Raw genomic sequence first — 26,787 nt, forward strand, 5'->3', positions numbered from 1 at the left:
TCTCTCCTGGGTTAAACTCACAGCAGAAGCTTTCAGAGGGTGAACGAAGAAAAGGGGTTGAAAAGAGAAGGGGAACAGGGAGGAGAAGAGCAACGGAGAGAGAGAAGAGACATCAAAGAGAGGGATGGGAAAAGTAGAAACGGAAAGCACAAGAGATGGAGGAAAAGGCAGCGAAGCCTTCAGTGTCCAGTGAGCTACCAGAGCAGACGTGAAGCTCCTACATGCGTCACTCCAGGCCTCGGGCACCATTTTATACCCAGCTGAGAACAGAGGATCTGACAGAAGGTTGGCCATTATGAAAAGTAGGTAGGTAGTGTGTGTGTGTGTGTGTGTGTGTGTGTGTGTGTGTGTGTGTGTGTGTGTGTGTGTGTGTGTGTGTGTGTGTGTGTGTGTGCGTGAGCAAATGCATGCCCATGGGTGCATGCCCCCGTCTGTACGTCTCTAAATACAATGCTGTGTGTGTGTGTGTGTGTGTGTGTGTGTGGTGTGTGTGTTTGGATGACATCCGAGATCAGCATAATTAACCTTTAAACATTTTCAATTGCCTCCTGCCTCAGGCATACCGCTGGTGGTTATTGTTGAATTCAACCCTTTATTCAGCGTCTGAACACCACTGTCACGCAGGCAGTAATTGCATGATAGAAATTGGCTATTGAAAATAAATTGCTTTCTCATTCCACCATAATAAGCAACATCACCGCAAACTAAACAATATGATACTGAAATTTCAACCAAAAAACACAAACACATTATGATCTAGGTATAGCCTGGATGTTATCTCGGCAATTTGACTGTAATGCCTGGGAAAAGTCCATAAAAGTCCACAATAACAAACTGGTGTATCACTGACAAGTGGGTTATTGGGTTCAATAAGTATCATTAGATGAATCATATTGGGACTTTCGTTACTCCTGTGTCTCATTCCACCTCAGCAGAGCTGTCCCTCATTATCTCCCTCTATCACGGGCCTCTTTCAAATAGAGAAACGTACAGCTTTACACTGATAAAGCAAACAGGACCCAGTTTATCTGCCCAAGCAGGAGACGACATCGGGACAGAAATAACCTGAAATGTGGGTAGTGAGCTATCTTCACAGGGACATAGAATGGAATTTTTATTGAGCCAACTGCCACTGCTAGCGGGGAAGGCTAACCCATACTGTGTAAAGCAGACACTTGTTTTGCTAATGTAGCATCCCTCTACTGACTGGTAGGTTCTGCTCACCCAGATAAGAGAAACGACACCGCCTCCTTTCAAATAGCCTTTCGCTCCATGTGAGTGCGAATTCCATTTGCAGTACCTCCAGATTGCCATTTAGTAGGTAAATCAGGCAATGGTAGGGTTTGGTTAAATGCGTAACACTGTAATCGATGAGAAGCTTTTGGAGAATAAATAGGACCCATTATGATGTGGCTTAGGAAAGAAGAGGCCAAAATTGTACCTCATCTACCCATTGAATGATTTATAAAAAAGGGGTGATGGGTAGAAGCCACTTGTCTTTCATATTGATCAAAATAGGCACCTTTTACAGCCGATAACACCTTTTACAGGCTTATTTGGTGGTGAAAGGAACATTTGGACATATTAGAGGTACTATTCACCAACGAATTTGACCTTCCTCTCTAATACCCCAGAGGCCAATAACAGTGGAAGAAGGTTAGAGTGATTTTTGTGTCATTTTTTTGTAAATGCTGCTGGCTTAGAGAACAAAAGAAACTGCTATATTTGAGGGTCACATAAGCTTCACAACCCACACAACCAAACATGCACACCATAATTACTCATGTGTACAAATTGGATTAGCCCTGTCAGCATTTTCTGACAGGACACCATCCTTTTTCATTGCTGGACGATAATACATTTAGTCAGTAATGAAGAAGAAATGTTGTAAGGACAAAAATACGAGTATTCAAGTAACCACCTACTAACCTACTTAAGCATAGATATTTGCGGCTCAGCTGTGTGAGGTAGGCCCACATCCACAGATCTCAGCATGCTAGCTAGCCACTTGTTACAGAATCCTGACGGGCTAGGGCCTGGCTTAAGACCTACCCCCCCTCTACCCCCCCCCCCCCCCCCCCACAACACCCTCCAGGCCTCAACACATCAAGCCCCTATCAGCCAGGAACCAATTTTCACCGGCTGCCCAGGCAAGATCTATCGCTATGGAAACTGGCCTCTGTTTCTATACCCCTTGCCTCTCTTGCTCTTTTGTCTTGGGTTCCTGTCTCTCGCACACTCTTGCTCCTGGCTAGGGCTAATCAACTGCTGTGAGGAAGAGGATGAACCAGGAAGCAGAAGAACGAACGAAGCAGGAGCATGGGCGTATGGGAAAAGAGGTGGTTGGTTGGGCTTCCCGGCCGCCTGCTCCGATACCCCACCCCAGAGTTACATCGGTGGTGTAAGCGGTCATGGGAACCACTAAGATGGAGGTTTGACGTACGAGGACATCCCAGTTCCCCATTCTAGCTGTAGCGATGCTGGAAGACATATGGCTCTTGATCCTCCACTCATTGACTGGTGTCGGTCCCATGTTAGACCGTTGCTGTTAACAGATAATGGCTTCCACCGAGTCCCATCAATAAACAATTGGCAGCCCGTGCTAATCCTGTGCCACGCAGTGAAGTTTCCGAGGGCTCATTTGGCATCTCTCACCACCTGATGTACTGTAATCCTCGCCTTGCCTGGCAAATCTAACGACTTAATGAAACAATTGCTTTTTCAATTAAGGCAGGGGAAGAGGGGTTCATTGGGATTTGCTCTCGGGGCCAGGTGGTGGATCGAGTCACCTTGGATGCAGTCATTCACAAACTGAGCGTGCTGACTGGATTGTCAGACCAAACATCCGAGGGGGCCATCTTCTTATTCTCACTCCAGTCCAACTGGGCCAGGGGGTTGGAGCTACGGAGGCTCAGGAGGCCCAGACTGAGGAACCGCACGATAATAATGATCATTTTTATCTTCACGTCTTCACATTGTCTCCTTCCGCTAAGTATCATAAAGTGAATGCGGTCCGTCTACACTGCAAATGAGGTTGCACAGTACACAGTAGGCAGGCCAACAAAAAACTTACTGCGGGATGTGGGAAGGAAATGCGAGTTCTCAGAGTGTTAATGCCCAGTGGTCTCCCAACCACACGACTGTCGAAGAAGCTGAACTGGAAAGTGGTGCGCTCATAATAGCTCCAAATTGGTCCCATTGAAACCATTGTTTAGTGCACAGACTAAAAGAAAACAGCTAAGTATACCTTACCTCGTTGGAAATAAATCAGTTCAATTCCGGGGAGGTGACAGAAAATTAAGTTTAAGAGCGCAAGCAATTTCAAAATGGCTATGCGATCAGGGGAGTTAGTGCAATAGGCACAATTTTGTGTCATTCTGAGTCTCTTCAGGCAATTGACACTTGGTGACTCCACCTGAATGAAAAGAACACCTGCAATTGCTGAGAGCCAAAGACGGCTCAGGGACACATCTTGGGTCAAAACGTGTAACGCGAGACACAGAAAATGGGTCTGCCTGAAAGGAGAAAGAGATAAATCCACTCCATCTTCTCACTGAATAATAACTTTAGTGGGGGAGAAGGAAAAATACAAAGACACAGCCTTTTGTTCATGACACAGGGTAATTGGAAACGTTCAGTTTTTTTATGAAAAAGATCACTGTCTTTGCTTAATTCAACAAGGCATGAGAACAATCACGAGGTCATTACTTAGTGTACTTTTTTTAAAGTCAGTCTACATTTTGACAGCCATACTCATATTCAACCTGAATACCCAACGTCAGCACATGAAACCAATCAAGCGCTCACCCGGGAAAAGCCATGAGCAAAACAAATGTTGTTGACAACATCATGAATGGTAGAAATGTAAAGTCCCATATTTTGGAAAACTACTGCATTTCCATCCAGAAGAATCGGCTCTTATTTAAATCACATGGAGGTCTAGTATAAAATTAAATGATATTATTCCATTTGTAAAAAACCTTTGAAGATGTAAACTTGAGGAGAGTGCTCATCAAAGTGTTTGACACATTACAATTTCATGCACTTCAATCACCTGCATTGGCTTGTCAAACTTGACTTGAACAACATCACTCAAACTAATGGACCAAATAACCTAAATAAACTTGGCCTGTGTCTACACCTGACACTTACATATGTCCTCTGCTATCAGAATACGAAGATCGCATTGAAAAGACAGGTTGCATTGTGTTCCGATCTGGCTGACCACTTCAGGTGGTGGTCAGGGATGTGGATTTCTCCTCAATTTGGATGCAATCAGCCCTTGTAAAAATGAATTTGTTGCAGCAAACTTCCTGCAAGTTTGTAGCAAATTTGCTGCAAACTAAAGAGCGTGCCGCAAAATGTTGCCAGAAGTTTGTGGTGAATATGCGGCAAACCTTTGGCAACAATTATATTTATTGCCACTAGTGGAAAACACTTCACCAGAGGTTTTTTCTGGCAAACAATTTTCTCAAGATTATATTTGAATCTGTGGCAAACCTGTGGCAACAATATGTATTATCCACTAGTAGCAAACAGTTTACCAGAAGCCGTATCTGGTGAACACATGAGTTCCTAGACCAGTAACCGTTGACAACTAATCAGGGAGGATTAAAAAAAACCTGTTGGAAAATGATAGCTATCTACCAAAGTTGTCCTGTGAGTATCTAACTTTTTAATTAAACTTCCTAATAAACATTAAAATGGTGTTAGCTAATTGATATCCAGTTAGCAATGTCATGTTTTATGGGATAGAGTGAAACACATTTTGTTGATACCGGTTTCATTCTGTCAGCCCCACTGACTGGCCAGCGTTTGGCTATCATATTTTTTTTTTAGGTGAAGACGTTGGGGTCTTTTAATACGAACATGCATGTTAATATGCTACGGTCCATTTTCAGTAGCATATTAGCTAGCACCACAGCTAAGGTAGCAACAATAGGAGCTGACTTGACATCAAAGCAAGACGTCAATTTTGCAGATGGATGCCCTTCCCCTACCCTGAGGCTATCTTAGCTGGAGGCTGCATCAACACCCTGGAAATATGTTTGTGGTGCACTCACTCATAACCCTTTTTTTGTGATAAATGATACTTCAAGACTGATAAGGTAAGTAAACTGATGTATTACTTTCATAAATGTAGCTCATACAGTCATTCCTTGTAATAATGACATATTTCATTTCTTTCAACTAGTAGCTAGCACATCTTGATCATGTGTTGTCCCTTCTCTCTTTCTAGAAACAATCATTTACAAGGCAAAAAGACCGATTGAGGCGTTCAATCAAACTGAGGACAGAGACATATGTGTGCACCAAATACATTTTGGGAAAATAATATGAATTGCCAAATTAGGCATTTATGTTGCTTTTCTTCCACCCAAGCCTTATACACCTGAGTCAGGAAGGAGAGACAACTAGTAGACAACTGTCTTTTAATGATGAAGTCCCAAGTCTAGGTTGAATATCATAATTAGTTGATTAGTTTGAACAATTGTGTTAAGGCTAGGCTGGAGACAAATATTGTACACTGTGGCTCTAGGAACAGTTGGCCACACATTTAAAAGGTAACCAATTGAAGTTAAAAAGATTGTAAAAATTGTAATTAAATATGACAAAATTGGGGAGAAAAGGGGGTAAAAAGTATTTTTTTTAAAGGCATGAGGTAGAAGAAATTGTCCGTAGAGCTCCGAGTCAGGATTGTGTCGAGGCACAGATCTGGGGAAGGGTACAAAAAAATGTGTGCAGCATTAAAGGTCATTAAAGGAACATAGTGGCGTCCATCATTCTTAAATGGAATAAGTTTGGAACCACCAAGACTCCTTCTAGAGCTGGCCGCCTGGCCAAACCGAGCAATTGCGGGAGTATGGCCTTGGTCACGGAACTGACCAAGAACTAGAGGTCGACCGATTATGATTTTTCAACGCCGATACCGATTATTGGAGGACCAGAAAAGCTGATACAGATTAATCGGGTGATTTTTAAAATGTATTTGTAATAATGACAATTACAACAATACTGAATGAACACTTATTTTAATTTAATATAATATATTAATAAAATCAATTTAGCCTCAAATAAATAATGAAACATGTTCAATTTGGTTTAAATAATGCAAAAACAAAGTGAAGGAGAAGAAAGTAAAAGTGCAATATGTGCCATGTAAGAAAGCTAACGCTTAAGTTCCTTGCTCAGAACATGAGAACATATGAAAGCTGGTGGTTCCTTTTAATATGAGTCTTCAATATTCCCAGGTAAGAAGTTTTAGGTTGTAGTTATTATAGGAATTATAGGACTATTTCTCTCTATACCATTTGTATTTCATATACCTTTGGATGTTCTTATAGGCACTTTAGTATTGCCAGTGTAACAGTATAGCTTCCGTCCCTCTCCTCGCTCCTACCTGGGCTCGAACCAGGAACACAACGACAACAGCCACCCTCGAAGCAGCGTTACCCATGCAGAGCAAGGGGAACAACTACTCCAAGTATCAGAACGAGTGACGTTTGAAACGCTATTAGCGCGCACCCCGCTAACTAGCTAGCCATTTCACATCACATCGTTACACCAGCCTAATCTCAGGAGTTGATAGGCTTGAATTCATAAACAGCAGAGCTGCTGGCAAAATGCACGAAAGTGCTGTTTGAATGAATGCTTATGAGCCTGCTGGTGCCTCCCATCGCTCAGTCAGACTGCTCTATCAATTCATAGACTTAATTATAACATAATAACACACAGAAATACGAGCCGTAGGTCATTAATATGGTCAAATCCGGAAACTATCATCTCGAAAACAAAACATTTATTCTTTCAGTGAAATACGGAACCGTTCCATATGTTATCTAACGGGTGGCATCCATCAGTCTAAATATTCCTGTTACATTGCACAACCTTCAATATTATGTCATAATTACGTAAAATTCTGGCAAATTAGTTCGCAATGAGCCAGGCTGCCCAAACTGTTGCATAAACCCTGACTCTGCGTGCAATGAACGCAAGAGAAGTGACACAATTTCACCTGGTTAATATTGCCTGCTAACCTGGATTTATTTTCGCTAAATATGCAGGTTTAAAAATATATACTTCTGTGTATTGATTTTAAGAAAGGCATTTATTTTTCTGGTTAGGTACACATTGGAGCAACGACAGTCCTTTTTCGCGAATGAGCACCGCATCGATTATTTGCAACGCAGGACATGCTAGATAAACTAGCAATATCATCAACCATGTGTAGTTATAACTAGTGATTATGATTGATTAAGTTTAATGCTAGCTAGCAACTTACCTTGGCTTCTTACTGCATTCGCGTAACAGGCGGGCTCCTCGTGAGGCTAGAGCGTTGGACTAGTTAACCGTAAGGTTGCAAGATTGAATCTCTGAGCTGACAAGGTCAAAATCTGTCGTTCTGCCCCTGAATAAGGCAGTTAACCCACCGTTCCTAGGCCGTCATTGAAAATAAGAATGTGTTTAATCTAAAGATTAAAAAAGGTCTACAAAATAAATAAAAAATAAAATAAAAAAATCGGCAAAATTGGCGTCCAAAATTTCCGATTTCCGATTGTTATGAAAACTTGAAATCGGCCCTAATTAATCAGCCATTCCGATTAATCGGTCGACCTTAACCAAGAACCCGACCTCAGACTGGGGCAAAGGTTCACCTTTCAACAGGACAATGACCCTAAGCACAAAGCCAAGACAAGGGAATCAAGACACAATGTGGACATGCTAGACACATTTAAATGTAGGCACGACGTGTTCTGAATTCCATGATCAGAACTCCATGATCAGAACTCCATGATCAGAACTCCATGATCAGAACTCCATGATCAGAACTCCATGATCAGAACTCCATGATCAGAATTCAAAAGCTGCACGAAATGTCAAGTCTAGACACGGCCTCAGAAAAAGGGCAGAGTAAGCTTCAGTGCTCATAAGGCGAAGCAACAGAATTGACAAGAACATATGTGTGTTCTGCAATACATGACGTACCACATAAAAACATTAGAAGTCAACATCACTAAATCCTGATAGTTACTAACAGTGTGGCCTGTGAATGGTTAAACAACAATTTAACTCAAAACTATATGAGGAATAGGGTTGAGAGTGAGAGAACCAGAAAATGACTCTCTCCTGCCTAAGGGGCCTGAAATGTTTCACTTGGCAACTTCAAAGGAAAATAAATAATTGACCCCCCCCCCCCCCCCCCGCCTTCCATCACTTTGGGCTCTAGTCAATTACAATTAGGCGGTCCAGCCAGAACACTAGGCTAGCACAGCCACTCTTAAGTAGATTGCACATAAGGACAGGGGGCATAAATAAACGTCGCAAATAAACATCACAGTATTCAATTGTCCTTGCTTGTTGCACACAAAAAAGCACTTGTACCCTCCCAAAAAATAGAACATTGTGCTAATACCCATATGTTTATGTATATAATACTGTATATATACATTCCAAGAAAATGTTAACATTGGTTGGAGTAGAGGGCCTCATTTATTGCTCAATATTGTTGGGGAATTGACGAGCCGTCCAGAGTAGAAGGGGAAGAGGCGCTTTTTATGGCGGAGGGAGGCGGAGTAACTGACCGCAGAAGAACAAATACGACTGTGCAGCCAATTGTTATTTCTGGACGACGGCGCTGTCGCCCGTGGTGTCTGGCAGTCGGGCGTTTTTTTGGACGAGACAGACGGAAGGATAATGGTGGCCCTGGGTGCTGTGGTTAGACACACTGACACACCCTGGACGGAGGGACAGGGCCTTTAAATAGTGTGTGTGTGTGTGTGTGTGTGTGTGTGTGTGTGTGTGTGTGTGTGTGTGTGTGTGTGTGTGTGTGTGTGTGTGTGTGTGTGTGTGTGTGTGTGTGTGTGTGTGTAGGAATTGAGAAATGTGGGAATCAGGATGCCGACATTTGGCCCCTTTTGGAAAGGAAGAGGGTAGTCCCACACTGCAGGGATCAGATCTGAGGAAACACAAACACACACACACACACACACACAAACACACACACACACACACACACAAACACAAACAGAACAAAAAACAAACATCGACCAAACATGCATCCATTTCTCTGAATTTGAAGGGCAAAAACAAGGAGCAGAGCTTGTGATTGGTCAATCGAGGGGAGTGACCGCTTGTTTTGCTAGGTGACCCTACAATCTCCTCTAGTACACAGGCAATTTAGAAGATGAGGGACCGCTATGCTCTTTTCCCAACAAGGCTGTTAGCAGGGGGTTACACACACACACACACACACACACACACACACACACACACACACACACACACACACACACACACACACACACACACACACACACAGTGATATAAACCAATGCTTTATTACAGCGGGGTAGCTAGATTTATTCAACAGCCTTTTTTCCCTTTTTGATTAAAAACATCTCCTCCTCGTTGTGATTTATGACAGTGAAAGGAGTAGCGAGAGAGGGAGAGAGAAAGGGAAAGGGAGGGGGGAGAATGACATCATGCTTTTAGCACAGGCCCCCTTTGATGAGGTGACATCCACTTGCTCTGCGCGTGTGAGAGAGAGAGAACAAGAGAGTGGGAGGTGTTGATGGAAAGAGAGAGAGGGGGGGGTAGGAGGTGTTGATGGTGAGAGCGAGAGAGAGCGAGAGAGAGAGAAATAGAGCAAGAGAGAGAGAGAGAGAGAGAGAGAGAGACAGACGGGAGGGAGGGAGGGAGGGAGGGAGGGAGGGAGGGAGGGGAGACTAATGTGAGGCTCTTCGTCCCCCTACGATGAGCAGGTGGGAGAAAATAAAGTTGGATGACTGCACCCCTGGGCCACTCTGGTGTGTGTGTGTGTGTCTGTGAGCGCATATGCACGTGTGTGTGTGTGTGTGTGTGTGTGTGTGTGTGTGTGTGTGTGTGTGTGTGTGTGTGTGTGTGTGTGCATGTGTCAGGCTTCATCACAGATAAAGCCCACAGGTGCATCGAAACAAAAAGGGTTGGGAGGAGAGAGGTAGAGAGATGGAGGGAGCGACAGACAGATTGCTTAAACGAGGCAGGGGGGAGAAAAACAGGATTGAGACAAAACAAAAAAGAGGGGGAGGGTGGGGGTAGCTCTGTCAATCAGTGGGAGAGGAGTGGTGGCTGGATCCAATCTCATCCAGCAATCAGAGGAGGGAGAGAGACGGCGAGATGGATGGACTGTGTGTGTGTCTAAGTTTTTTATGTCCACCTCAGTGTGCATATTGATGTGTATTAGAAAGCGTGTACCTGAATGTGAATGTGCGTGTGTGTGTATGTGTGTGCGTATGTGTGTGTGTGTGTGTTCGTGTGTGCCTGTTTACTGCTAACAGGACCACGAGGGGGGCCGGTGAGCCGGGTGGTTGGGGGAATTGTGGGAAGAGTGATTAGAGGTTGGGGGTTGAGGGAGGCTGTGTGTGTGTGTGTGTGTGTGTGTGTGTGTGTGTGTGTGTGTGTGTGTGTGTGTGTGTGTGTGTGTGTGTGTGTGTGTGTGTGTGTGTGTGTGCGCTGCCTGCTAAGAGACTGCCGTGCATTATTAGGAGGGTTGAATACAAAAGCTCTGCTGATGGAGAAGGAGGAGGCTGAGAGAGACAGAGAGATTGACAAAAAGAGCTATCATATCCGCTGCCGGAACCTGATGAAATGGGGCAGAATCTCAATACTGACAAATTGCAAACAGAAGAAAGAGATGGAGGGACGTTTGTGTGTGTTTGTGCATGTACAGTTGAAGTCGGAAGTTTACATACACCTTAGCCAAATACAGTTGAAGTTGGAAGTTTACATACTGTACACATTAGCCAAATACATTTAAACTCAGTTTTTCACAATGCGTGACATTTAATCCTAGTACAGATTCCCTGTCTTAGTTAAGTTAGGATCACCACTTTATTTTAAGAATGTGAAATGTCAGAATAATAGAAGAGAGAAGGATTTATTTCAGCTTTTATTTCTTTCATCACATTCCCAGTGGGTCAGAAGTTTATATACACTCAATTAGTATTTGGTAGCATTGCCTTTAAATTATTTAACTTGAGTCAAACGTTTCGGGTAGCCTTCCACAAGCTTCCCACAATAACTTTTAAAGTATGCTTGGGGTCATTGTCCATTTGGAAGACCCATTTGCGACCAAGCTTTAACTTCCTGACTGATGTCTTGAGATGTTGCTTCAATATATCCACATCATTTTCCTACCTCATGATGCCATCTATTTTGTGAAGTGCACCAGTTCCTGCAGCAAAGCACCCCCACAACATGATGGTGCCACCCTGGTGCTTCATAGTTGGGATGGCGTTCTTCGGCTTGCAAGCTTCCCCCTTTTTCCTCCAAACATAATGATGGTCATTATGGCCAAACAGTTATATTTCTGTTTCATCAGACCAGAGGACATTTCTCCAAAAAGTATGATCTTTGTCCCCATGTGCAGTTGCAAACCGTAGTCTGGCTTTTTAATGGTGGTTTTGGAGCATGGCTTCTTCCTTGCTGAGCGGCCTTTCAGGTTATGTCGATATAGGACTCGTTTTACTGTGGATATAGATACTTTTGTACTTGTTTCCTCCAGCATCTTAAAAGGGTAATTTGATGTTGTTCTGGGATTGATTTGCACTTTTTGCACAAAAGTACATTAATCTCAAGGAGACCTTCCTGAGCAGTATGACAGCTGCGTGGTCCCATGGTGTTTATACTTGCATACTATTGTTTGTACAGATGAACATGGTACCATCAGGCGTTTGGAAATTGCTCCCAAGGATGAACCAGACTTGTGGAGGTCTATCATTGTTTTATGAGGCATTGGCTGATTTATTTTGATTTTCCCATGATGTCAAGCAAAGATGCATTGAGTTTGAAGGTAGGTCTCAAAATATATCCACAGGTACACCTCCAATTGACTCAAATGATGTCAATTAGCCTATCAGAAGCTTCTAAATTCTTGACATCATTTTCTGGAATTTTCCAAGCTTTTTAACGGCACAGTCAACTTAGCTTATATAAACTTCTGACCCACTGGAATTGTGATACAGTGAATTATAAGTGAAATAATCTGTCTGGAAACAATAGTTGGAAAAATTACTTGTCATGCACAATGTAGATGTCCTAACCGACTTGCCAAAACTATAGTTTGTTAACAAGAAATGTGTGGAGTGGTTGAAAAACTAGTTTTAATGACTCCAACCTAAGTGTATGTAAACTTCTGACTTCAACTGTATGTGTGTGAGGGAGAGATAATGTGTGTGTGTGTTTGTGTGTGTAACAGTATAGCTTCCGTCCCTCTCCTCGCCTCTACCTGGGCTCGAACCAACAGCCACCCTCGAAGCGTCGTTACCCACCGCTCCACAAAAGCCGCAGCCCTTGCGGAGCAAGGTGAACAACTACTTCAGGTCTCAGAGCGAGTGACGTCACCCGATTGGAAACGCTATTAGCGCGCACCACCGCTAACTAGCTAGCCATTTCACATCGGTTACATGCGCATGATCCTCTCTCCCAGCTATTTAAACAGCGCACAATGAGTGAAAGAGAGGGGGAAAGAGGTGAGGAAGAGAGAACAGGCAACAATAGATCACGTTGTGGAACAGACAGGTAGATAGACGGGGACTGATTCCAGACAAGAGGAGTGATAGATATACATCAGCCTATGGCGTGAGTGTGCCATCAGTCTCTACTCCAGACACTGGCCACAGAACAGAACAAACAGACACAAAGAGCAAAGGACCAATCGTAAACAGATAGTCGGACAACTCTCTATACGCTGTATACGCCGTATGCATTCTATCATGCACGGTGTTACCATGCACGCAAGCTCAACCATACACACACAAAACACAAGCAACAACAACAATAAAGACTGAGAAGAAGAGATGAGGAGAATATTGGGGAAAGAAAAGGAGATGGAAGAGGAGAGGGAGGAAAAGGACCAGAATGTGACACATTGTCATGCAGTCACACACACACACCACAGACCCTACCAGCCGTACACTGACTCAACTGGATTTAAACAGTGAGAAAGTGTGTGAACAGTGAGAAAGTGTCTCTCTTCTCCCTCGTTCTCTCCCTCTTTTATTTCTCTCTGCACTCCCTTTGTTTTGTTTTCCTAACGCGTCTCTAAATCCATCTTATTTCGGGATAAGAGAGCCGACGATATTGAAAATCGGAGGAGCGATGGGGGTACGTCACAAATGGCACCTTATTCCCTATGTAGTACAGTGCTTTTGACCAGGGCCCATAGTGAATTGGGTGCCATTTGGGACAAAGCCATTGTATGGTGAGAGATGGGACGACATACCGGTAGTGTCACGCTGGTATCAATGATTCGGGAGACAGACGCAGGAATGCGTAATATTTTTTTTTATCAAGGCCCAAATTACATCGTGCCGTGTAAAGGCACGGGGACGAAAACCAAACAAACAAGTAACAAAACACAAGGTAGAAACCCAAAACAAAAGAGCGGGGAGTACCTCGAATAAATAACACTAGCGCACAATGATTATCACACGGGACGAGACCCGGAATCATCTGCACAATCCACAAGGGCACGAAAGCCCAAAACACACAGCCCAGGTACTCACACGCACCAACGGACATAGTAACAATTATGGTAAACAAAAAGGCACATACATACAAATACAATCAGTGGGAATAGGGGCCAGGTGTGCGCAATGAAAGTTCCAGAGGGATCCGTGACAGATGGACAGATAGACAGACACACAACAACTCCGTGTATGTCATGTCATCTGACGTACAACATGTCGTTAATAAAAGTGAATAACATATTAAATAGGTCACAAAGTAAAACTCAAACTCAGAACGTAGGTGATATCCAGTCAAAACCCTGAAAGTGCATTTGATTTGAAAAACAATGTGACATTCATATGATTTTTACACTAAAGTGCTGACCAAAACCAAACTGTGAAGTTCCACATATTTTATATTCACATGATCCTTTTCAAGCCGGTTCCAGCATTGATGCATAATCAGGCCGGCTCAGTACAGCATGGTTTAGAATGTCTCGGTTCAGCTCAGTAGTGTGAATAGCCTTCAAGACGTACAGTATACACGTTCTCTCACACACACACAAACTATACCTTTCCCACCACGCACACACACGCACACACACACAAGCACACACACACACACACACACACACACACACACACACACACACACACACACAAATATTATAGTAGTACTCACATAGGGCATGGGAGCCAGTGAACAGCAAACAGAGCAACAGAGCGCAGAGGGGCAGCAGGGCCGGCAGAGAAAGGCAGGGTGGACCGCCGGCGGCCATCTTGTTCCGGGGGCGACTTTTTACCTGGCTGGAGAGCCGAGGCCCCACAAGAAGGAGGCTGGGGTCTTCACACAGGACGTCGTGGCACTCTGCAGGGAGGAGGAGAGGAAGAGAGGAGATGATGAGCTAGGATGTCGCCAATTGAGTGTTCAAGTGTTTTAAAAGGGAGTCTGCTTCAAAGCCTGAGGTGATGTCAAACACACACATCCCGGTCACATACAACACATGAATCTTTACTTTTTTCAACAATGGACACATTCCAAACCTCTACCGCCTCTCTGTGAGTAAATGCACAGTGTTGAGCATACATTACCATACATGTTCCTATCAGCTGTGTTGCTAGTGAGACAACACAAGGCTCATATGCACGGAAAACATTTATGACAAGACACACACCACCGTCACATAGATTGAGAGAGGCAAGGAAGCAGGAAACCATCTCCAGAGCTGTTCTCCCCCTATCCTAATAAACTGCTTTTCACATCTCATAATTAGCTGGAGCATTTATCTCTCGATCTTGTCATTATTTGCTTATCGGCACATTGTGTAATTATGGGGGTACCCGCCGATATTTCAGACAGCGTGTCTTTGTTTTAGTCAAATTACCATTAATCCCTGCATGTGTCCCGAAGTGCACCCTATACCCTTCGTAGTGGACTACTTTCAACGGGCGACTTACGGGCCCTGGTCAAAAGAAGTGCACTATAAGGGTAATAGGATGCCATTTGGCACGGATCCCCTGTGTGCGCACGGCGGTGGCGCCCAGCAAGTGGGCCCTCGTTGATATGTCTGCCACGTTTAATGCCCGAGCGCAGTTACACACTTTAATTAAAAGAGGAGGAATTAAGAGAACACGGAGGGGAAGAGAGAGGAGAGAGATGAGTGATTTTTCAGGATCCATGACAGGAATGGAGAGGAGTCTGAATACCTGGTATTATGAATACCTGTGTATGTGTGTGTGTTTGTGTTTGTGTTTGTGTGTGTGTGTGTATGTATGTACACTGAGATGCTGTGCTTGGTAGACAGAATGGGGCTTGGTAACAACTGCCATTTCGTAGCTGCGTTCCAGGTCACTGGCAGGTTCTAAAAGTTCCAGACTAGTTCTGAGGGGTTCTAAAATGTTTGGAGACATCAAAATAACCACTACCACTGGGTTGACCACCTCTTCCAATTACCCATTAGTGTAGTCATTTATGTGGTCAATCCTCGACTGCTGTGTGACCGCAAAACATTCACTGTGCATCAGATGCCATTAAAATTCCTCAGTGTTCCACTTCCAATGGGACAAGCCTGAGGTCTCTTTTATTTTAGCCACGTGAACGTAGCTAGAGGGAGGATTGTTTTGCAACACACACCTCCAGTCAGGCAGGCCGCAGCTATACTTGCAGTGTAACCCGGCACCCCAGACGCCACGCCACACCGCCTGCCAAGTCTTCACCCGCCTAGCCGCAGGGCCCATCCCTCCACACACACATACACACATGGAGATACCCACGCACACAGACAGACACACGAGCAAGCGGGCACACCCGCATACACACACACTTCGAGACTCATACACACACACGTACACACAACGTAAGCACACACACACACTCCGGGGAGGAGTCGAGTCGGCAGAGCTCCTTAGCTCCAACAATGGGCCCTTTGTGGTTCTCCGCGCCAAAGACTGGGGGCCCGTCAGAACCTGAGCTCATCGCTCAACACACACACACAGACACTCTCAGTACACGCTTCTAGCACTCTTCCTCCCTCTCCTCTTTCGTATTTGTGTTTAGAAACAGTCTTGTGTTGTTGTTTTTTTCTTCAGGGCAGGTGATGTCAGTTAGAGAGAGGGAGAGGTAATGAGAGGGGGGGGGGTATGGAAGTGTGGAGGGGGATGGTTTGCTGTGTCAGGCTTATTGTTCTAGATGTAAACGGTGGGGGTGGGGGGCGTGGAGGAATCGCACCGTGTTTCTGGATCTCTCCAGCAGGAGGCTAAGCCTCGCCTGTCTGAAGCCCATAGGAAGTAAACATTGTGTGGGGTAGTGATTTATTGCGCTCCCCTTGAGCTGGCTCCCTGCCTCCAGGCTCAGGTTACAATGCAAAATGGCCTATTGTTGTGGTGAAGTACCATCACCTGAGCATCCTGATCACATACACAGGTTCACACGAGAACAAACGTGCAGACACGAGAACGCATGTGCACACATGACGACAAACAGACACACACACACACACACACACACAAACAGACACACACTTCAAATGTGAGACGGATAATAGAGCGATAATATCTCAAAAACGACATAGACAATACCTAGAAATCCAGACGCCACCATTCCACAATGACCAGCTATGTGTGTAGACTTGCAGCTGTCCATAGAAACACGAGAATCACACTCACACACTCATGGTCGGGTGGTTGAAGCACAGCAGCGCAGCACTTCCCTGGCTAATAGCACCTCGCCGGGAGAAGAGGAGAGGAGGAGCTCTACTAAGAGTGGCCACGGCCTCCGCCATGGAGATGGAGGCGAGATGAACAGTGCTTCACAGTCAAGTGATGCTCGCACCCATCGATTGGTAAAACCTCGCCGCAACGAGGGGCAGGCGGAGTGGAGTGGAAACCGTCAATCGCTAGCTAGCGGCTAACGCTCACGTTTCACTTTGTTTCAGATTTGTCCTTGAGCAGCTCCAGGAAGGTTTTTCTTGTGTTAGGACGGTATTGGCAACTCGTTTCACAATATATGCCTGTATTATTTTTTATTGGGATAGGAGCGCAGATTGCTAGCTCATTGACATATTTGGCCTAATATGAGCGCTAATCGCTAACACTGACATTGCACTGACTTCAACTGTCCGATACGTATATGTTTTCACTGGCTACACAATAGCCTAACTCTGACATAGAACGAGTCCAAATGGCCAGGCGTCTGAGAACCGTTAACATGCTAAATGCAAGATATCCAGGGTCCTGCATTAAAATGCTTTATCTTGGCCAGGTCTCAGTTGTAAATGAGAACTTGTTCTCAGCTGGCCTACCTGGTTAAATAAAGGTGAAATGAAATTACATTTAAAAAATGAATTATCGAGCTTTGTAACCATCTCCAGAAGGCTCTTGTCCCCGTTTTCCACGCTGACAGACTAGAATCTATCACATACAGTAATAATGAAATGCAGAAACACACACATACACTCAACAGGTGATCAATACAGGCCGCTACTCCCCACATATTTCAGATATGTATGTTTCTCCACTGGACCAAGTTTCACTCTCCCTGTCTCTCAATGCCTCTCATTCCCTCACACCACCTTGATGGTCGCTGTGTTTCTGGGGTTTCTCCCGCAGTCAGTAGCAATCAGGGATGCTCTCTCTGACACGCAAAGCCTCCTAATCCAGCACTTCACCATGCATTATTGATGCTGACATGTTGGACTCGGTCTGGAGACGAGAATTATGGGTAAAGACAAGAAGGGGAGGGACCAAGTCAAAGCCGGCAGGGAGAGAGCAGGAGCCAAAGCACAGCGTGGAAATACACTCAAGCATGTGCACTTACACATACACAAATGGAGATGCGCACGCACCCACACACACATACACACACACACACACACACACACACACACACACACACACGCACACACACACACACACTGTGAAAAGATGTGAAATAACACTAATGAGAAAAAACAACATCTCTCCGCCCGAGGGGCCAGAAAAACATGTCTCTCCAAGACGAGCGGATCTTGCATCAGGTTACCGTGCACAGCACACACATACACACACCCGCACACACACATGCACACACACACAGCCTTAACCACCGATAACCTACTCAAGGGGAGACAGCTACTTTTCATGCGTACGGCTCTAAATAACGCATTTCTTAGGCCTTTTGTCCTGAATAAAGTTCAATGTTGGTGCTAGGTTTAGGTCCCCCGTGTAAAATGCTGTTCCAGCGCAGCATCCATATCATATCCATGATCCCCCCCCCCCCTTGCGCAACAGGATGCTAGCTTAGCTGGGCTGGTTCAAAGTGACACCGCCGCGTGATTATGAAACAGCACAGGGGCTGTTGATCCTCCAGGGCAACAGGGTGGGGTGTGGGTGTGTGGTGCGCAGGGCAACCACCCTTCTTAGACCGGGACAGTGCGGGCAAAGATATAGGTAGCAGGGAGAGAGAGAGAGAGAGAGAGAGAGAGAGAGAGAGAGAGAGAGAGAATTGGGTAACAATGAGTGTAGTTGTGTGTATGTTGTGCACTTGAGCAGAAGATGGACCTGCCATGATGGGTCTACATCAGCAACTCACTCTGTGGAGGCCAAGATAATGCTAGTGGGTGTGTGTTTGGTTAAGTGATGGTGGCGTCTTGGGTGAGGACGGGGGTAGTAGTAGACGAGGAGCAGTGTGTGGGGGGTCTGAGAAAAATACTTGATTGTGTGTTCAGACCTTTGAATGGGACAGACAAGAAGAACTCAAGAGTCGAGACTAGACTACCACATGAATGCCACTCTATCAAGGCAAACACTTGTATCCGGGGAGAGACAACAACAGCTAATTCCCATTGTCATCAAGAGAAAGGGGCCATATAACCATTAAGTGAAGTGATGCAAATATACGCAATGAGGCACGGAGGAAGACCTTGTTGATTGGAACCAAACGGGACGTAATGTCAGACAGGGCCACTTAACAACACAGTATCGAGAGCTATATAGGTTCATCTAATGAATAGCACAAACTGATGTCTGATTTTGTCTGATTAAAAAACAAAAGGATGTCTATTTAATTATTTTTTAATTTTTTTTTAAACAGTTCGTAGGCTCTTCGCAATAGTCTGGAGACAAAATAACCAACTGAAGCTGGATTGATGCTTTTTAAACTTCTCTGACTATACGGATGATTCTCAGCAAGTGTAACGCTTCACTCTTTTATTTTAATTTTTTTACAGCCGTCCCTAAAGTCCAGTGTCCGCTCATCCCTATGTATGTTAACAATGAAAAGGTGTTGTAAAGAGTGCATACGACCGCTCACTCCAATCATCGCCTTTTCAGTGTGTGAGCCTTACGCGCCACCACGCACTTAATTCCTAGCATTTAACTCAGGAGTCTTTATTTGATTCATCAGACCATAGCATAGATCGTCTTTTGCTGTCGTAAAGCTAGAGGCTGCCGCAGACCAAAAAAAAAAAATCTGTATTTCGACGCCTATTCCACGTTGGTTTCGGCGTAATTCCATTGGAAGTGATGCGGGGAACAACGTAGATTCACCAAAGTGTGTGCCCAGTGAGTTATCAAAGCTCTCCTCTCTCTCTGTTACTCCTCTCTTTTTCTCCTCCTGTCGTAACTCAGTTGCTCTCCATCCATCATTTTTGACTGACTACTTCCTCGTACTGTGCACCGGGCAGTGTTCATAAACACAGTGTACCCCTTCAAAACAGGCCAGTATTTGCATTTTGGTCATTGAGCAGACGGTCTCATCCAGAGCGACGTACGGTCAGTATCATAATAAGAAGCACAAGGATAGGTGTGTTTCATATGCGCCAGCGCACGCACTTGTGTGGCTCAGCTAAAAATCCCATCAGGCTCATCCTCCTTCATCCCCCCCTCTGTTTTCCATTTTCCCTCTCTCCCTCCCTCATAAGCATGCATACTTTAAGAAGTGGGCTTTCATTGCCGATGTTAAGTGGGAATTCTATTAATGTGCATGGTTCATTGTAAACGCCAGTGCCTGTGTGTCTGTCTATCCCCCCTTCCTTCCCTCCCTCCTTCCTCACTGTCTCCTACTCCCCCATCCCCCATCCCTCCATCACAGCTAAACCTGCACATTAAGAAGGCCCTTCTCAGACTATTAACCCTTGATGCTCCACACACCACCCAGCGTCGCCAATTCCAGTACAGAGAGCAAAACAACCACGACGTGGATTGACTGAAATTGACATGATACCTTCGCGGAAATGTCTCCTACAAGCCCACTGTCTTGTTGTGTCTTAGTGCCGACACTACAGCTATAGAGTTGTATTGGTTCGTATCCTTGTGCTGTGCTGTAGCGTCAGCCACTGCCTAAAACGTGTGACCCATCTGCCGCACAGTAGCCATTGACAAGACACAGCCTCAATTGGAACCCTGGGTGGAGGAAGGTCCTTCACGTATGTAGGGTGCTACAGACGGACTTTAGTGACCTCCTTAAAATATACCCAATAACCTTGCCTGACAACAACCCTCTTTCTCGGAGGAGCTTTCCCATGAGCCTTTGCTCTTATGTCAGGTCTCTCCAAAGAAGTGGCATTCAGACGGCAGGGAGCGCTGGTTGACACCTCAGCGCCACCGCCGAGCCAACCTCCAAGCAGCTCCTGGGGCCTTGGGCTTTCATCGGGAGTTAGGGCTTTTCTGCTTTGATTTTGCCTGTTGCTACAGCCAGACGAAGGAGGTTCACTGTTGCTGAGACTATAAAAACACTTCCCCTCAGAGTGAAGGAGGACACAAAATGGCTGACAGTTGCTCGTAGTTCCAAATGTTTAAACCTGCATTTTGATATGTCAGCAGGTGGATAGAAGACTAATTTCTTTCATACCGGGCTTTGCTTATAAATTATTAAAAACACAGGTGTCACGTTCTGACCTTAGTTCTGTTATTATATCTTTGTTTTAGTATGGTCAGGGCGTGAGTTGGGTGGGCAGTCTATGTTGGTTTTTCTATGTTGGTTTTTGAGTTCTGCCTAGTATGGTTCTCAATCAGAGGCAGCTGTCAATAATTGTCCCTGATTGTGAATCATACTTAGGTAGCCTGGGTTTCACTTTTGGGTTGTGGGTGTTTGTCTTTGTGTTAGTGTTCGTACCACACGGGGAATGTTTTGTTCATTTCACGTTTATTGTTTTGTATTTCGTAGTGTTCAGTTTATGTATTCAAATAAACATTATGGACACTTACCACGCTGAAAATTGGTCCTCCGATCCTTCTCGCTACTCCTCCTCAGAAGAGGAGGACGAGGTTCGTTACAGCAGGTATATATGACACGGAGTTGTTATATTCCTGAGTAAAGTGGTAGAACTGCTTTTGCTGCCCTCTTAACTTAACCTCAGTGAGGTTGAGCACACGAGAGTGACAGCGTGGAATTGGGCAGAGCTGACCCCTAAATCTAGGCATTATTACTGCCCACTTTTCTACGACAGAGGGCACACTATCTGTCTCTCTGACTGACCCTGCTATGACAGGCTGGTTTGGCAGCAGAGAGAGAGGGAGAGGGAGGAGAGGAAATAGAGAGGGGGGGGGGATAGGGAGAGATAGGGAGAGAGAGGGAGGAGAGAGGGAGAGATAGGGTGATGGATAGGGAGAGAGAGAGGGTGAGACACCGACACCAAGAGAAAATCCTTACTTCGCCTGTTCTGCTTTATCCTCACCAGTCTCCCTACCCTACAAGCATCACAAAGGGCAGAGGTCACCGTCCAGCTCTTACAAGCATCACCTGGGCGGGCAGCAGAACGAGGAAGGTCACATTATAGATGGGTAGCATTTAATTACGACACACTGCAGCGGTCTTGGCAGGAGGCAGGGAGTACAGAGACACATTAGTCCTTAACAAAAGGGGTAACGTCAAGCACTGGCAACCTGCCAAGACTGACAGACAGACATCAGAATGACTCTCAAAGTGATAGCCGCCCAGAGAGAAAACAAGACTTAGAGGGCAACGGGACTGTTAGGGATGGAGGTGGAGGGAAGGAGATGGAAGGAGAGAAGGAAGACACAACGAGATTATGGTAAGCAGGTGAGACAGAGGAGAAATTGGCCTGAGAGAGAAACTAGAAAGAGTCTCACACAGGGGTTGCGCCCCCCATCTGTGTGCTCCAAAGTTTCCTGGGGGGCTCACGGGACCTTCCTTGATTTGAGGTGTAAAAAAAAAAAAATCTGTGATTGTATATACTTCTCTATATCGACACAGAAATCCGTGATGCTTTAAGCTAGAAAGAATCGGTAAAATGCCAGAGAACAACACTACGCTGATTGGAGATATCTTTGTCTCTATGACATTCAGAAGCTGAGCTACAACATTCTAAAGTCGACAAGTCAAAGAAATTGGACTTTGCTTGGAAAGTAATCTTTTACCATGTGTGGCTGTCGCTATCAAATGATCTATTCACTTTTTGTAAAAGAGGGATATCGGGTCCTTATCCATTATTATTATTATTATTATTATCATCATCATCATTAAATAGCCTGCCTAAAAGATGTTATGAGTTTTGTTAAGTTAAGGATCCAAACCTTTTCTTCAATTTTTGCCTAAAATGACATACTCAAATCTAACTGCCTGTAGCTCAGGACCTGAAGCAAGAATATGCATATTCTTGATTCCACTTGAAAGGAAACGGAAAGGAAGTTTGTGGAAATGTAAAAGGAATGTAGGAGAATATAACACATTAGATCTGGTAAAAGATAATACAAACCAAAAACATGCTTTTTTTTTGGTTCCATCATGTTTCAAATGCAAGAGAAAGATCATAATGTAATTATTCCAGCCCAGGCGCAATTTAGATTTTGGCAACTAGATGGCAGTGTACGTGCAACGTTTTAGACTGATCAAATGAACCATTGCATATCTGTTCAAAATGTTGTATCGAGACTGCCCAAATGTGCCTATTTGGATTATTAATACATTGTCAAGGTCATAATGGTGCACTCTCCTCATGGTATTCTTTCACTGTAATGGAGTTAGATTAACAATAATTTAAGCTTCCAGCCCATATCAGACATGTCTATGTCCTGGGATTTTTTTGTTTGTTACTTCCAACCTCATGCTAATCACATTAGCCTACATTAGCTAAATCGTGCCGCGGGGTGGGACCCGATCACATAGAGTTTAAACTATGTAGAACTGAAGGAAATGAGCTTCAAAACAACTACATTTTTGTAGGACCCTCATAATTAACAAAATCAAGCAGATTTCATATGTGAAAAAAAGGGGAACTGGTGTAAAAAATAGGGAACCCCTGAATTAGAATACTCCAAATAATGGTATTGGGATAGGGGTCGCTTGATATGTATAAATAAATACTGGTGTGTGTGTGTATCCATACATGTTTATGTATGTGACCGTGTGTGTGTGTTTGTGTGTGTGTGCGAGCGTGTGTACGTACAGTATGTGTCGGTGTGTGTGTGTGTGTGTGTGCGAGCGTGTGTACGTACAGTATGTGTCGGTGTGTGTGTGTGTGTGTGCGAGCGTGTGTACGTACAGTATGTGTGTGGGTGTGTGTGTGTGCGAGCGTGTGTACGTACAGTATGTGTCGGTGTGTGTGTGGGTGTGTATGTGCATACATTTTTATGTATGTGATCGTGTGTGTGTGTGTGTGTGTGTGTGTTTGTGATTTATCCTATCACAGGGACACAAATGCAGTGCCAGTCATTGTAACTGACAGTTACAGCAGCATCCCTGCTTTCCTGGTTCATTAGTATTCCAGCCCAGTTTTGGCCCTCTTTATTCACCGCTAGGTATAACCGGGTCCTGGGACGGCAGTGTGTCAGCCGGGCCCGACCCGAGTGGGGACGTATCGAGCTATGTGTCTGGTCCAGGTGTCAAGGCCACCCATCCATTTACAAGCAGAACCGAGGAAAGCAAAAATGTTGCGAATTGTATGGTCTTTCAGTGAATACAGATGCATGTGTCATTACTATTAAAGTCATTGTGGGTTCAAATAGTATTTGAAATCTTTCGATCACTTTTTTCCCCTCCAGGCTGCTAGGAGTGCCAGATGGGCGGGCATTTGCAGTTATGGGACTATTATATTGGTCCATTTGTCAGGCAAGCTCAATCAAACACAGAATAAGACGGAATAAGTTCAAATAGTATTTGAGTCCAGGTCTGTCTTTGTACACCACTGAATCCACTAAAGGATTTAATTATATTTTCCTGAATGGGGCCAGGGTTCTATGAGAGAGAGAGTGTAATGTGAGTGTAAATGTTTACTGTTTTTTTTTATTACACTTTTGTATATTATCTACTTCACTTGCTTTGGCATTGTTAACATATGTTTCCCATGCCAATAAATCCCCTTGAATTGAATTGAGAGAGGGAGAGAACTATATAAATACTAGTTAATCAAGGACATCCATCTCTTCGAAGTTCAAAATGAATTGAAAGAAATAAACCTGCTAATTTGTCAGCAATTTGGTGTCAAATCATCAGCGATTTGCTTGAGCACCACTTAGTAACCTAGCCTGGGGAAGATTATCAAGGAGGTCCTTTACACAGCAGAAACTCATGTTAGAGTAACACAGCAAATATGTGTTAGGATAAAAAAAATACAATTACATGTATGTCTTATGAGGTAAGGCCAACGTCAATTTCCCATCTGTGTGTGGACAATAAATTGCTCCTACTCTATGCTGTAATACCTTATTCTATTCTATTATACTCTACTCTGCAGCATCAATATTTTAGGATTGTACAAAAGCCGCTCGCCCATATCCATTCAATGCCTGTGCATGCTAGCGGCAGAGAGATTTGAAACTGAGAGACTCCACACATGTGCTTGAATACTTTCTAGAGGGTCGTTCTGAAAGTAGCGCCCACCAGCCAAAGGTGGTTCCCGGAAGATGGCGTGCTTACGTCACAAATGTGCCGATGCGTGCACCACGTCACTGCTCTCTCTCACGCTCTACTCTGTGTGCGCGTCTTGCTAGCTGCCACTCAAATGGCGAGGGGCTGAAGCTCATTGGCTGAGACTCAAATTGCTAAGGGGCTTGGCCCAAGTGGGGTGACATGTAGGGAAAATGGTGCCGCACAGCTTCCAGAAAACAGTTGCTTTCAAACTAGGGATGATTCTGTGGATGATTCAGGTAAAACTGTGATTCCGGTCATAGATTATGCATGTACGAACAACACATTGACACATCTATCCAACAAGTGGAAGAAAAAAAAAAAACACTTACTATTCGCCAAAGTAACCGGAGCATGTCTTTAACACTCACGAGGAAGACTTGGACCAACGTCAATGGGAGCGTGACAAATTCTTCAGTACTAGTTAGGCTATTCCCAGGAAGTAATTGCTTCTTGATTCTCTCGGTTTCAAATCTCTCTTGCATTTGCACGCAATGGCTTGATTTGGCCTGATAATAGCGTGATAGGGAGACAGCGTGATAACAGACACTGGCTATTAACAGCAGCAACTGTTATGGCAATGCATAGTGCTCAGAGTTGTATACAGACAGACAACACAGACTACATCCCAAATGGAATGGTACCACGTTCCCTATATAGTGCACTACTTTCCGACCAGGGCCCATAGGGCTCTGGTTAAAAGTAGTGCACTATATAAGGAATGGGGTGCCATTTGGGACTCACCCACAGCCTAATTCGAGGTGTCAGTTGAAGGGTAGTTAGAGTGTGTGGGGGGGGGGGGGGGGGGGGGGGGGTCCTCGTGTCTCCTGCCTCCAGCGACGCTCTATAAAAGAGCAAAGACAGATGGTCAGGTTAGGCTGGTGGCTGCCTGTCACCTTATTCTCCTCTATATCCTCCCACCATTCCGGGAAAACAACTGGCCTGGGCCTCCCCTTCGTCCGGAGTTGCAGTCAAACCAAGAGGAACCTTGACTTGTAGCATTTAGCTGACGATATATATCCCTGGATATCCTCTCTTTTGAAATGGTTGATGAAATCTAAAATGGCTGACAACGGAGAGTCAGGGATATACAGAGTAGGGCGATTTCTGGAAAGTTCTGATTCTGAAGTAGCGTTGGTAGAGCGAGCGCGAGAGAGTCGCATGACCCGAGTGTAACTTGGGCCAGGGGTTCAGGGGTTGGGCGGCCATGGCATGGCCTGGGTTAATGCATTCCTACATAACAAGGGAGGGAGAGATGTGGGGAAACACAGGCTATGTTGTCCAGTGTTCCTCCTCCTCTGTCGTAAAGGGCGGTGGTGCCGAGGCTGGCTGGAGAGGCAGACACAAGGTTATTGTTGGAGCCCAGGGCCACGTGTGTAAGGAGCCATGAAGACCGCCAGTGTTCCCCACAATGTCGCCCAGGGTTGAAAACCAAACACTGTCACAAATATGCGCACACACACACACACACACAGGCACATATGCACATGGACACATACACAGTAGTGAAGTCATAAAACCATGCAGGCATGAACATGCCCACATACACACCCACGTGCATACCTGCACATGCACACCAATTAGTGTAGGCGCACACACACACACACACACACACACACTCACACTCACACTCACACTCACACTCACACACACACATACTCTCAAAGTCACAGTTCATTCTTTTCTCCCCTGAGACCCCCCCTCCACCTTCCCAAACCGCCCCTCAGCCTCAAACCTCCCTGGTTTCTCTGTTGCCAACTGAGAGGTTTCAGTGAGGGGTCAGAGTTGAAGGGTCAAGCAGCTGGTAAAGCTCTTAAATGGTTATTTCTTTATACTACACAGCATTCCTTCACAGCATGGGCCAACACATTCCATTCCTGTCTCGTTTAGGCCCAAAGGACAGGGCTTGGAAAGGAAATATCACGAGGATGTTTGGATTTGTTTGGGGGGGAATAT

At 44.9% G+C, this 26,787-nt stretch overlaps 1 protein-coding gene across 16 annotated transcripts in view; it reads right to left on the minus strand.

Annotated features, from left to right (window-relative positions):
• Positions 1-26,787, minus strand: part of ptprsa (protein tyrosine phosphatase receptor type Sa) — a 282,965-nt gene that overhangs the window by 142,239 nt on the left and 113,939 nt on the right. For all 16 annotated transcript variants that reach the window (XM_090235173.1, XM_090235172.1, XM_090235167.1 and 13 more), the window contains one exon: positions 14,170-14,355. In XM_090235173.1, the coding sequence (XP_090091299.1) occupies positions 14,170-14,266 (97 nt within the window). In that variant the 5' untranslated portion in view covers positions 14,267-14,355. The remainder of the gene's footprint in view (positions 1-14,169; positions 14,356-26,787) is intronic.

Source organism: Oncorhynchus mykiss, chromosome 5, assembly GCF_057628025.1.
Source record: "Oncorhynchus mykiss isolate SJ-2025 chromosome 5, ASM5762802v1, whole genome shotgun sequence".
In the NCBI taxonomy this organism is placed as follows: domain Eukaryota; kingdom Metazoa; phylum Chordata; class Actinopteri; order Salmoniformes; family Salmonidae; genus Oncorhynchus; species Oncorhynchus mykiss.